Source organism: Arvicanthis niloticus, chromosome 10 (assembly GCF_011762505.2).
Source record: "Arvicanthis niloticus isolate mArvNil1 chromosome 10, mArvNil1.pat.X, whole genome shotgun sequence".
NCBI classification, from domain to species: domain Eukaryota; kingdom Metazoa; phylum Chordata; class Mammalia; order Rodentia; family Muridae; genus Arvicanthis; species Arvicanthis niloticus.
Window position 1 is genome coordinate 11,163,160 of NC_047667.1, and position 14,657 is coordinate 11,177,816.

Consider the following 14,657-nt stretch of genomic DNA (forward strand, 5'->3'; position numbering starts at 1 on the left):
AAGTCGTGAAAATGCAACCAAGACTCAAGAATGTTTCTACCAGTGACATACCTGCTGAGTAAGCGCAATGGCCTGAATCCAGATCACCATAGCCCCAAAAATCTGAGTACAGGTGTATAAGACTCCCAAAGCTGCAGGAGCAAATACAGGTGGATCCCTGCAGCTCACTGGGCTGCCAGCTAACCAAATCAGTGAGCTGCACATTCACTGAGAAACCCTTTCTCAAAGCAAAAGTAGGATCGATAGAGAGCAATCAAGGAAGACAGCTTGCATTGACCTGTTCTGTCTCCACACATGTGCACACATGTAGGAAAAAATATGACTGGGGAACCCAGGCTTCCTCCCGCCATGCTGGGGGTATTCGGCTGGGAACGCTCTGGGTTCCTCCAGCTGGAAGTTGGGCCTGGCTGCTCATTAACTAAAGGCCTCTCCACGGTTCCTCACAGTTCCTCACAGCGTGGCCCCAACACACAAGGAAGTCCTTGGGTTTCCAAAACCAGTTTATTGGCATGGCGGATGGTGGATGGATCTGGATGCACACACCCCACAAAACCCAGGGCAGACCTGAGTTAAATAGGGAGGGGAAGAGGGGGGAGGGGCTGGGGAGGAATGTTTAATCCGCTCCACCCTCTGGCCTTCAGGTACCTTATTAGTATGTAAATCTCTCTAAGGCCTGGATCACGCCCTCCACTTGTGTATAAGTGACTGAAGAGTGAAGATGGAATGGAGATTAAACCTCCTGACAGGAGCCTGGGTTCTGGGGGTACGGCCGAACCCACAACCCAAGAACCAGGACACCCTTCCATGGCCTGACACACACACCTACATAAATACTAACAAATAACACACACTCTAAAAGTATCATATATATGTATATACATACATATATAATGTGAGTTATATATATATCTCACATACACTAAAAGTATCATATATATACATGTATATATAACTGTACATATAACATGTGTAATATATGTATATATAAAACAGTGATATATATATATATATATATATATATATATATATATATACATACATATGTATATATATACACACATATACACATACACACCCTAAACGTATCATACCCAAGAATGTGTTTGCAGTTCTTGTATATATATTTCACAAACTGCTGTTGAAATCCTACCCTCAGACCTCACAACTCGGATCCCCATTCTCCAGGACTCACACTGCAGATCACCTCACCTTGGGGCTACATCAATGATCATTATACTCAGACCCTGCTGCTGAAGCCCTTGCTGGTTATCTTGTTCCTAGAAACAGGTAAGGAATGATCTCTGAGAGGGGGGCTGGCTATGCTGTACACTTCAAGTGCCCCTTCCCTGAGATGCTTTCTCTGGGGTTTCCTCCATGAAATAGCATGAGAGAGCTGCATCTTGGCCTCTTCCTGTGTTCTTAGACTGTTCCCCCAACCCGTTACAGCAGGTTTTCTTCCCTTAATAGCATTTATTTCTACCAGACATTATCTTATTAATTTACATGCTTAATTTCCCTCAGTAATTATCTTGTCTAGTTTGTTGGCTGTAATAACTCCAGCACCAAGAACAACTTCTGGCGCAAATTCTTGTCAAATTTGCCATTCCCTGGAATCACCTGCAAAGACTTAAAACTCCATTTGTAGACTGGAGAGGTAACTTGCAGTTGGCAACATGCTTACTTGCACAAGCACAAGGACCCAGCTCAATTCTCATTACCCACATAAAAAGTACATTTATCAGCATGCATTTACAACACCAGCTGTTGGGGGCTGGAGGCAGGTGTGGATCCCTGGGGTTCATTGACCAGCCAAGCCTAGGGCCATGAGAGACCCTATCTTGAGAATCAAGAGGTTGGCTCTTAAGGAGTAAGACCTGAGGTTGACTCCTGGCCTTCATATGTACTTACACACTTCTACATACACATGGACCTGTATACACATGCACTTTCCCACACACTTGCACCTGCACTTATACAAACTTGCACACACACACACACACACACACACACACACACACACACGTTCACACAAATCCACTTGCTCTGCCATCATAGGATATGCTGACAAAATGTTACATATCATTTTCTTCAGGTGACAAAGAATGTTGAAGTGTTTGCATTAGGAGACAGAGAACACAGCAGATATTCCCCACCATGTGTATTCACTGCTATGGAGCTGGGTCCATGTCAAATCATTTTAAATGAAGTTAATAGATTATGGTTGTGAAAATTATTGGAATTTATTACTAAAACTATTCTTAGAGAATTTGCCAGAGAAACTCATCAGTGTGTGTGTTATTGTGTGTGTGTGTGGGGGGGGGGGGGGAGTGTTGGGTTGTTTTATCTTCAGTCCAGAGGACATAGGGTTTAAGCCGGAGGTACTCAAGCTGTGGATCATGCATGACCCCTTGGAGGGGTCACATATTAAGTATCCTCGATATCAGATATTTACATTATGATTCATAACAGTAGCAGAATTAGTTATGAAGCAGCAATGAATAAATTTATGGTTGGAATCACCACAACACAAGGTACTATTTTAAAGAGCTGCAGCATTAGGAAGAGTGAGAACCACTGGTTTAAATCATCTTGTCATGTCCTGTCATGTCTCTACCTTTTCACTGTAGAAATGTCACATGCTGCCAGCCTTGCTGGCACAGGACTCTAATTCTAGCTACTTGGGAGTCTGGTGCAGGAGAATTGCAAGTTCAGGGCCAACCTGAGTTACAGAATGAGTTCAACACTCTCCTGGTCGAGTTAGTGAGGTCCTATGTCAAAATAAAAAGTGAAAAGAAGTTTGGGAGACAGTTCAATGGCAGAGTGCTTGTCTAGCTTGTGCAACGCTCTACAGTCAATCCCTAATAGCAATAATAATAATAATTTAAAAAGGCAAGTCATGCTAAATATAGAATGCAATGTTGCACAAGCGTAAACGCTTTACCACCTAGGAACAGCATACAGTTAAGAACTTTCCGGAAGAAGTGATAGTAATGACAGCTCAGTGAGTAAAATGCTTGCCTTGAAAGCATGGAAACTAAGTTTCATCCCCCGAACTCAAGTTTAGAAGAAGAAGAGGAAGAAGAGGAGGAGCAAGAGAAGGACAAGGGGGAGGGAGGAGGCGGCCTGGAGAGATGACTTAGTGCTTAAGAGCACTTGCTGTCTTCCAGATGACTCATTCTGTTTCCAGAACCCATGTTAAGAGGCTCATAATTGCCTGGAACTCCTCTTCTGGCCTTTATGTAACACACACACACACACACACACACACACACACACACACACACACACACACATACACAGAGACACACACAGACCACACAGACACACACACAGAGACACACACACACAGACCACACAGACACACACACACACAGAGACACACACACACAGACCACACAGACACACACACACACAGACACACACACACACACACAGAGACACACACAAACATACAGACACACAGACACAGACACACACACATAGACACAGACCACACACACATACAGACACACACACACATACAGACACACACACACACATACAGACACACACACACAGAGACACACACACACACAGACACACACACACACATACAGACACACACACACACACAGACACACACACACACACAGACACACACACAGAGACACACACACACAGAGACACAGACACACACACACAGACCACACAGACACACAGACACACACACAGACATACAGACACACACACACACACACACACACACATAGTTCCAGTTTTCTGTGATAAACACCATAACCAAAATCAACTTGGGGAGGAAAAGGTTTATTTCATTTCACAGCTTATAGCCTATCATGAAAAAAAGTCAGGGCAGGAACTCAAGGCAGAAAACACTATACATGGAGAGTCAAATAATAAAGTTAGCCACTCCTGCTAACTTATTTAAAACATTGGGAAGGGTGGCTAGAAAGCTGGCTCTCGGTAGTTAGCAGTGCACAAATGCCTGTAACTCTAGCTCCAAGGGTTCTGATCCCTTCTTCTGGACTCCAAGGACAACTACACTCATATATTCTAACCCACACGGAGATCCATACATAACATGTTCTATTTTTTTTTATCTAAAACATTGTGAAGACATTTACAACAGGGGACCTGTGTCATCAACTCCCTGCATCCTGTTCTTGACGTCTTTGACATGGGCTACTTTACAACCAGGTATTTAAGTTCACCTGTCCCTAAGCCTCGATCCATATTTGACCCCACAAGGCTACAATTCTCAATATATATGAAGTCAGTGATGGACAGTTTAGGGTTATAAAACTAAGATCTTTGGAGTGATATGCGTGGGCGCTTTAGACATGTTTTACTGTGAAAGAGCAAGAGCTGAGAGGGCGGGGGTGGGGGTGGGGGTGGGGGGGAGGGCTGTCTTCTCAGCACCTTACTTTACATATTCAGATTTTTCCCCTTATCTGGGGACTCCAGAAGCCTCCTCTTCTTTTAGGTTCCCTTTGTCCTGGAGCTCACTGCAGAGGCCAGATTGGTTGGTTAGAAAGCCCCAGGGGTCTGCCTGTTATCTGCCTCCCCAGCAAGGGAACACAAGCTCACCACCACCACTTCTGGAATTTTCCACTGGATTCTGGAAGATTATCCTCTGATTGTCATGCTTTCGAAACAATCACTTTACAGCCTGGGCTCAGTCGTTAGTCAGGGCATGAAGTTCTTAAGGCTCCTCCTACTTCTTGGGTGCTCTGCGTCCAGAAAAGCCATCATTCTGTCTGGAAAAACCCCAAAAGTAGACAGTTCGAAGTTCTTCAAGGACAAACACTTCCTTCGTATTGGTTTTTTAAGACTTCGGGAATAGGAGCCGTATCAGTCAGGGTTCCCTAGAGTAACAGAACCTATAGATTGAATCTCTCTGTACAGATTCATTGGATTTATTGGAATGATTTACAGGCTAATCTAATGACGACTGGCTGTGAACTCAAAGTTCAAGAAGCCAGAACGTGCTCAGTTCCACAAGGCTGGCTATCTCGGCTAACCCTCAGTATACGCTGTTGTCTCAGCATAGTCTCTAATGCCAGTGAAGAAATGGATGTGCTAGCACGGCAAGAGGACAGTCAGGCAAAAACCAGAAACCCTCCTTCTTCTATGTTTTATATAGACTTCCAGCAGAAGGTGTGGCCCATACTAAAGGTGTGTCTTCCTGCATCAAAGGTCTGGACTAGAAGTGAATTCACCCACTTTGGATCAAGCAGAAAATCTCTCACAGGTGTGCTCTCCATTTCTGGATTGTAGTTCATTCCAGACTACGGTGGTTTGAATAGAAATGACCCCCATAGATTCATTTGAATGCCTGACCATAGGGAATGGCACTATTTGGAGGTGTGGCCTTGTTGGGGAAGTGTGACATGGTAGAGGCAGGCTTTAAAGGCTCCTATGCTCAAGCTACATGCAGTGTGGCACACAGTCAGTCTCCTTCTGCTGCCTACGAATCAAAATGTAGAACTCTTGGCTCCTCTGGGACCAAGTCTGCTCGCAAGCTTCCATGCTTCTTGCCATGATGATAGTGGACTAAATCCCTGAATCTGTAAGGCAGCCCTTATAAAAGTTGCTGTGGTCATGGTGTCTCTTCACAGCAATGAAACATTAACTAAGGCACAGATGTAGTCAATTGACAACCAAGAATAGCCATCATAGGAGCTGGAGAGATGGCTTGGTGGTTAAGAGCTCTTACTGCTCCTACAGAGGACATAGGTTTGATTCCCAGTGGCCATGGGGTAGCTCACAACAATCTGTAATTCAAGTTCCAGGGGATCTCATACCCTTGAACTCCTTCTAGTAGGAGGCATGCACATGGTGTGTAGGCATACATACAGTCATACACCTAAAACAAAATAAATACATCTAAGAAAATAATCAAAATTATCAGCGATATGAAGAGGTGGAAGGGAAGCAAGCACAAACCCCTTTGATCATGAGAAGCATATGCTTTTATGGTCATCTACCCCTGCTTCAGTGAACATCTCTCCCGTGGCAAAAGACTTCATGTCACTTCTGCCTCCATTTCTTACAAAATGAAAATAAGCTGATAAGCCATTCTGGAGCAGGTACTGGGCTGGTGGGAGAAGATGGTCCTTCCGTGTAGCTGCCATCCTCTGGGACAGACAAGGAGCAAATTACATAAGTGGTACAGCAGCTAATAGTAGGACTCTGCCTTCTGCAAAATATGTCTCCCAGAAAGACACAAGAGCATCAGGACAAGATGGGGTGGGGATTATTTTTCCCAAACAAATTTTTCCTGGAAATAAGATGCAGAGACTAGGAGGGAACAGATGTAAATAATCTCTCTTTGGGTTCTCTGACCTCACATCCACATACTGCTAGCTAGCACAAGACTGTATGAAACATGGTGGGAACTGGGCCTTAGCTGCACAAAACGTACCTGAGTGGGAACGGACTCAGGAGCTGGAAGCTTCCCAAGCTAGGCTTGGAGAGAAGCAAACTCACAGCATCTGAGACCCAGGGAAGAAAAGGAAGGGAGCTGGAATGCAAGAAATCCTCATGGTGCACGGAAATAGCTTTGAAGAAGCTTCTTGAAGGCCAAGAAACCTGAGAGAGAGAGAGAGAGAGAGAAAAAAAAAGGTTTTGAAAGAGAGGAATGGAAGGAATGGGAATGGTTAGAGAACACTTGTGATATAACAGTTGAAGGAAGAAATACTAGGGGATACAAGAAGGGAAGGGGCAGGGCAAGGACATGGTAGAGAAAAGAAGGTGGGGGTGTAAGTAAAACTAAGGATATATGAAAATGTTATAAGGAAACGTATGCTACTTTGTAAACGGGGGAAAAAAGGAACTGGTCATGGTAGCACATGCCTGTAATCTTAGTGCATGGGATGGGGAAGCAGGAAGACCAGAAGTACAACGTCATCCTTAGGTATATAGCAAGTAAGCCAGGCTGGCTAAGACGCTGTCTTAAGAAAAAAAAAGAACAATAAAAAAAATTAAGAAAAAAAACTTAGAAAAGAAGGAAAGATAAGAAAAAGTAGAAGAAGAAAAAGGAAAGAGAAACATTTTAAAAAGTAAGAAAAAGTAGTGTAAGAAGAATCTTCTGCTCAGTACCGCCCCTGAGGGGAGGATCGGTTACTCAGGATCCAGCCCCGCCCAGCAGGGCTGGCTGTTCCTGCGCAGGCGCAGTGGTTCCTCACTCTAGCCCTAGTGCGCATGCTCCGCGGGGCCACGGTTCTCCGACCGGCTGTGGTAGTGTCAGCTCCTGTGAAGGAAGTTTCCGCTTTGCACCCCACCCGGACCACAGTTCGGTTGTAGGGCCAGCTCCCTCCGGCTCCACATCAGCGCATCCGGATCATGGGGTTACCCAAGGGGCCGGAGGGCCAGGGGCTCCCGGAGGTGAGGACCTCTGTCCCTGACACCCTGGGGTTGCTGGGGAGAGAGGGCCGAGCCCTGGGCGGCGGGCAGGGACAAGCCTGGGGTGGCGGGGACACTGTCTGCGGTTGCTCAGGTGTGCCTGCCCCAAGGCGGGCCCTAAGTACCCTGGAGGGGCAGCTGACTTGTCCCCCGGTGTGCCAGGGTGCATCGTGTTGCTGGGTGCAAACTTATGGGTTCGTGGGTCCTCTGGGGACAGAGGGAACATCCAGATCCCTGCCCAGATGCAACCTCACACATCACGAGGTCCCCGGGAATTCCTATCTCGGGCTGTCGGGAGGCCCCTCACGTTGCGAGACTGGCTCCCCCAGGCCAAGGCTGTGCGCTCAGGAGTCTCAGCAGTCACGAGACGAGAGCGGTGGGACTGTCCTGGCTCCCCGTGTGCAGAGGGCGGTGACCTTGGGATGCACACCTTCTGCAGGGTCCAGGTGGACAACCTCTCATTCCTTTTTGTCAGGAAGGAACGCCACCTACCCGGCTTGTAGCCTCCTGCCCCTCCCCCCCGTCCCACGGGCCGGGGAGGATGAAGGAAGTTTGGGAGCTCTGCGCACATCGGGGTGATGACAGAGTTGAGGACACCCTCTCCTGTGGTGCTCTGTGCCCGGACAGGAACATTGCTGCTTGTTTTAAGGAGGGAGGACCTTTCCAGGAACGGTTTAGTCAAGTTTCCAGCCAGTTCTCATTCGATCCTACAGACAGGACTTCCACTTTGGCTGGGAAGAAAAGTGCAGCCACCCTCTAACGGGAGAGGGTTGGCTGTGGGATTTTCAGTTGTCCTTCTAGTCGTTTTACTCAAAGTTCTGAGCTCAGTGAAGAGTCCCAGTTTCCAGAGAGAAGTAGGGAACCGGAATCCTTTTCTGAGGCAGGGAGGCAGGCTTTGGCAGAGGTGTGCCCGTTTCTTTGACACTTTGCCTAGTGCTCATTAATATTGACCTGCACACCGATCTTGCCTCCCTGTGCCCGCCACAAATCCTGCTACATCTTCATCCCACTCATTACAGAGTCACAGTGTTCAGTGCCCAGGTGACAGTACAGCAGAGGAAGGGCTGATGTGACCCTGCATTGGGTAAAGTTTCATGGGGTCTGGGCTGTAATAGTTCAGGCTTTCTTTGCCATGTAAAAAGTCAATCTCTCTCTCTCTCTCTCTCTCTCTCTCTCTCTCTCTCTCTCTCTCTCTCTCTGTTTCTGTCTCTCTTCCTCCCTCCCTCTCTCTGTCTGTCTCTGTCCCTGGGATTACAATTACACAGTACCATGTCTGACATGTTTCTATGGGTCCTGCACATTAAACTCAGATCCTCATGTAGGTGGAACAAGTGCTGGGCAATTACTGCAGCTTTAAGGCTTTTCTGTGTCGTCTGCTATGGAGTCCTGTCCAGGCTTCCAGTTCTACCCTAAATCCTTCCAACTCGTGGAAGTTTCTCTAAAAGTAATCAACATAACACTTTCATGCGTCTGTTTGGCTTCTCATAGAGTACCAGGAGTCTGGGTCTGATTTGTTACTCTTTTCTAGCTTGGTCTACATAGTGAGTTCCGGATCAGCTGGGGATAGGGGGGTGGGGGATGGGCACACATAGTGAGACCCTGTCTCAAAAAAGAAAAAGCAAAACACAGAAAAAACAAAATGATTGTATTATGTAGTGTGCACATAGATACAAATTTAATAAAAGCTTTTAAGGATTTAGGGGAGAGTGCTTGCATATGTGCCTGAGCTCTGGGTTCTGTCCCCAGCACAGTGAACAGTGTGTGTATGTGTGTGTATGTAGAGGGGTGGTGTTGCCTGGAATCTCAGCACTGGGGAAGCAAGAGATTCAGAAATGCAAGGTCATGGTCCATATACAGCAATGGAGTCCAATCCTGGGCACATGAGACCTTGTCTTAAAAGACAAAACAAAATTACTGTCACCTGGTTCTCACTAACTCAGCTCATGCTGTTTGGTTTTTAAACCCCTTTGTGTGTGTATGAAAGAAACCGATAACTAAACCCTTCTTGCAGCTTCTGTGAGCTACAGTGCAGGACAGATGGGAGCTCATTTGGTCTTGTTTAAGAACTCACGGTGACCCTTCGTCAGTGCTCTGGTTATGGACTTACTTACCTTTACTTACGTATATGTCCACGTGTCCGCATGTGCGAGTGAATCTGGGTACCTGTGAAGACCAGACAAGCGTGTCAGATACCCTGGGATGAGTTTAGGTGGTGGTGAGCTGCCTGCTGTGGGCTTGGGGAGCTGAACCTGGATCCTCTAGGAGAACAGTATGTTCACTGAACCTTCTCTCTGGCCTCCAGTGTTCTGGGTTTAGTAACTGGATGTATTAACCAGAGTGGTGGGTTTTATGGTTTCAAGAAAGGATGGTTTTTTGTTTTCTGCGTATCAGCACATGGCCCCTTTCCACTCTGTGTAAGCATGTTAATGTGCAAAGTGAATTTGGAATCAAACATCTCCATACAGTGTCTTATGCCAAAAACTTATTTCATTGGTTCTATTGCAAAAATACAGTTCTGCATTCTGGGGTGAGTGCATGGGAGGCCTCAGTTATACACTTGCATAGGCAGCCTGTGGGGATGCTGCACACAATGAGGTGAGGTGGGAGAGGGTCCTCCTGGGAGAAAGTGTCCTCTTCTTGGCAGTATCTTTATGATACATGATGGCTGAATACTTGAAGGATTCCTATTTTATTTACTTGTGTGTGTGTGTTTACATGTGTGGTGTTTATACATGTCTATGCATGTGTGTACACATGTATATGAGTGCATGTCTCGGGCTGAGGTTGACATTAGGTGTCTCCCTTCGTCATTGTCTACCTTATCCATTGAGCCGAGGCCTCTCAATTGAACCCAGATTTACTAGTTGGGCTAGTCTAGCTATGAATAACCGGCCTGTGGTTTTTGCTGTCCAAGTGCTGGACTCACAGGTGGGCCACCATGCCTGCCCAGGATTTACATGGGTTCTAGGGATCTGAACTCTTGTCCTCATGCTGATATGGTCATCAGACTCTTGGCAATGCAACCATGGCACCAGAAGGATACATTTTGTTTCCGTTCAGTGGAGATGGCCTTTACCAGTGACACACATCCTTTTTGTTCTAGGTGGAAACGAGAGAAGATGAAGAACAGAACGTCAAGCTGACTGAAATCCTGGAGCTCTTGGTTGCAGCTGGCTATTTCAGAGCAAGAATTAAAGGCTTGTCTCCTTTCGACAAGGTAAGAGAAAGCCTCCCTAGCCACTAACGCCTTTTCTTTGAAGGACTGCACGGTTAACCAAGGTAGCAAAGGAAGAAGTGATTGTGTTTTCACTTCATCTGTACCCGTGATTCCATTCTGCTCAATCCAGATTCCTTGGGGATGTACTCGGATTTCCTGTTCAAAGAGAACTGTAAGTCAGTAGGTGCAATTGGATTCCTCTACTGCACACAATATTTTCGGAAATGTAAACAAGCAACAGAGTATTCTCTCAGGGCAGGGAGACCGCTCAGTCAGTCAGTACAGTGCCTGCTGGGAAAGCATGGGGACCTGACTTGGATCCCCAGAACCCTTTTTTTTTTAAAAAAGAAAAAAAAAAAAAAAAAAAAAAAAGAGAAAGAAAGAAAAGGAAAACAAAGCCAGGCATATGGCATGCTTGTGATTTCAGTACTGGGAAAGTGGAGACAGGCAGATTCCTGGAGCTCCCTGGCCAGCCAAGCCAAATTGACCAGTTCCAGGGCAGTGAGACCTTGTGTCAGCCAGACAGATCGATGGATAACTCTCGAGGAGTGACACCCAGTGCAGACCTGTGGCCTCTACATGTATGCATGTGTGTGTACGGACACATAGACATGCATGAACACTCACACATGTACACACACATACAAGAAATTGTTTCTCTTTTAAGGAACATATACTTTGGGGAGGAGTTATAAAGTATGTGGAGGAAATTATCTGAGTTCATAGTTATCCTGAACTGCATGCTTGGACACAGTGGCAGTTATCCTGTAGGTGACGACTGCTTGTTTACTGGGGGAGTTTCACCATGGGATGGAACATTTTATGTCTTTTTAACTTTTGTTTTAAAGATTTATTTTATTTTTAATTAAGTGTATATGTGTGTTGGTGTGTGCAGGTGGGTATTGGCTCTCCTGGAGACGGAGTTGAAGTGGGGACCAAACTCTAGTTCTCTGCAGGAGCAGCATGCACTTTAACCACGGAGCCATCTCTCCAGCCCTGGGGTAGCATTTTTTGATTTAGCAGAGCTGTGAACAGTTATCATGCACAGACCTCATATTAGGTGTTGAGGGCCCAGCGACAAACAGTAAGCCCTTCACTCAGAGAGCTCCACCATCATAGAGAAGAGTGACAAGCCAACCAACAGGCAGGGCCTAAATTATATGGTGCCCAGTAGACTGTGTTCCTCAAGCTTCTGGGACCAATGGTCAGGGAGGCCAGGCATTTGGAAATAATGCTACAGGCTCAGGCTGTCACCCTCCTCCTTGGTTGTGGCAGAATCCCCAAGGGATGCTTTCTAAGAAGCATGTCCAGACCTCCTCTATTGAGCTTCTGCTTAGGTGGGTCTGGGCTAGCGACCTGGAAATGTATATTTTATTATACATCTCAGCTATTAAATAAGGACCAGAAAATGTCAGCCTTGCTGACCACATGCTAGTTGGTAAAAGACATAATCTCTCTCGATCTGGTACCTGTCAGAAACTGGGCTAAGCAATCTCTCAGCTGGGGCTGGAGAGATGGCTCAGCTGTCTGCTCTTCCAGAAGTCCTGACTTTAGTCCCCAGCAACCACATGGTAGCTCACAACTATCTATAATGGGATCTGATGCCCTCCCTCTTCTAGTATCTAGGTGTACATGTCGATAGAACATTCACATACATTAGAAAAAAAAGAAAACTCTCAGGTGATGACTCAGTGGGTTGTACAAGCATGAAGAGCTGAGTTTAAGCTCCTTATAAAAAGCCACTGTGGTAGTAGGCAGTGGTAATCCAGCACTGAGGAGATGCAGGATCCCTGGGGCTCCCTGGCTATGTTGTGCTCCAGGGTCAGTGAGAGATCCTATCTCAAAAACCAGGGCATAGAACAATAGAAGACACCTTGTGTGTCTCTCTGGCCTCCATATGCCCATGAACACGCACACACACCCACACCCACACACACAAACACACCCATGCACACACACATACATCTATCCCATAAAAAAGAAATCCAAGCACATAATATCTGACCCTTGCCTAGGAAGATCAATGAGTGATAAGACTGTTTCTGTAGGTGTTGGCGGGTTGTGCAGGACAGTAGATGGAAGAGATGAAAGCCGCTGAAGGATGGGTTCCGTTGTCTCAACAGCACGGGGGACAGGACAGCCTCTGTGGGACTGAACCCAGACTGCCTCCTTGAAGCTTTTTTTGTTGCTACACAAAAGGCACCTTTAGCAAGTCAATTTTGCATACCAAAACATCTTACCTGACCTATGGGCTATCTTGAAAGAACTATCACCTAAGCAGCTCTCAGCTGTGGGAGACTTCCTGGTGTGCCAGGCCTGTCTCCAGAGTAAGATATGTAAAGGCTCTTGAGAAACCTTCAAGGGAACAACCCCATCAAATCTCAGATAACAATCCCAGACAAAAGGCTACTTCAAAGCCTAGGTGCCATCCATCCAGATTCCTGCCCGATACAACCATTCTGCTAAAATGCTGTAACTGGTTTCATGATTACAGTCAGCCTCTCCCTCACACTGGTAGTACTTTGATTGCTCAGGACCCAGCCAGGGCCAGTAGCTTCTGCAGCAGCCAGCATAGGGATGGACATCGCCACCACTGCAGAAGGATTTATGAGGGCGCTAGCTGATAAGCGGCAGCGGGTAAGGAAGATGGACACATTATATGGGAGGGCTACAGAGAGAGCTGTCAGAAAAGCTATACTTGTATAGCAACACAGGTTCAGTCCCCAGAATCCATCTAAAACTCTGGGTGTTGTGGTGAGCACTTGTCATCTCAGCACTGGGGACATGGAGACAGGAAAATCCATGGGGTTCTCTGGCCAGCCAGCAAATCAAATCAGCAAGTGAGCTTGAGACCCATGAGAGACCCTGCCTCAACAAACGAGGTGTACAGCATGGGATCGATACCTGATTTGATACCTTGCCTCCATGTGCACGCGCGCACACACACACACACACACACACACACACGCATCACACGCATGAACACTCGTGCACACACACCAGATATTTATGGTGTTGTGTGCTTATTGAGTCTGTACAGACTGCTTAGGAATTGAGTGTCCCTCCTGCTGCCCCCTCCTTGAGGGGCTCATGAGACACAGCATTCTGCTTTCTTACAGGTAGTAGGAGGGATGACGTGGTGTATCACCACCTGCAGCTTTGACGTGGATGTGGACTTGCTCTTTCAGGAAAACTCTACGATTGGTCAGAAAATGTAAGTTACTAGGGCTTGCCATAGACAAACCTAATGAGGGGGAAGAGGGCTTTATGGTGGACATGGTGCTCACGTGTTTATATACACATTCCCTTTTATTTCTCATGCTATAAGGTGGTATTTAATGGTTATGTGTGTGTGTGTGTGTGTGTGTCTGTCTGTCTGTCTGTCTGTCTGTCTATCTGTCTGTCTCTGTGTCTGTATAGGCCAGGGGATGACCTTAGCTCTTGTTCTTCAGGCACTGTCTACTTTTTTTTAAAGATGTCTCTCACTGGCTTGGAACTTGCCAAATAGGATAGGTGGACAGGCCACTGTGCCCCAGGGGACTGCCAGGGGCTGGACTGCCTCCATCTCTCCAGTGCTGGGATTACAGTGCTTCGGCACCATGCCTGACTCTCCCTACCCTCATTTAATGTGGAGTGTGTGTGTGTGTGTGTGTGTGTGTGTGTGTGTGTGTGTTACAACACAGGTTCTTGGGCTTGCAAGACATTCTCTTTACTTGCTGAGCCATCTCCCCAGCCCAAGCTTCTGTCTTTTAACACATTAACATCATGTAGTCTGTCCTGATTTCTAAGTACTTAGTGGAGACTTTTTAATGTGTCTATTTGGTCTTATACCTCCAACTACCATCCTAACATTGCCTTCAAAATGGTAAGGGCATAATATTTAGGATAACAGTTAAATAGATTCTTAAATGTATAGTCATTTTTATAGTAATTACTAAATAAGGGATAGGATCGAAAAAAAGGAAAATACAATCTTCTAGATCTAATGATAACTTAGAACAATGGTATGTGTGTTTGTGTGTGTGTGCGTGTGCCTGTG

The 14,657-nt window shown here is 46.2% G+C and overlaps 1 protein-coding gene across 1 annotated transcript in view; it reads left to right on the forward strand.

Annotated features, from left to right (window-relative positions):
- The first annotated feature begins 7,195 nt into the window (after positions 1-7,195).
- Positions 7,196-14,657, forward strand: part of Ccdc93 (CCC complex scaffolding subunit CCDC93) — a 70,174-nt gene continuing 62,712 nt past the window's right edge. Inside the window, exons 1-3 of the mRNA XM_034513104.2 lie at positions 7,196-7,383; positions 10,505-10,618; positions 13,738-13,832. Coding sequence (XP_034368995.1) covers positions 7,342-7,383; positions 10,505-10,618; positions 13,738-13,832 — 251 coding nt within the window. The 5' untranslated portion in view covers positions 7,196-7,341. The remainder of the gene's footprint in view (positions 7,384-10,504; positions 10,619-13,737; positions 13,833-14,657) is intronic.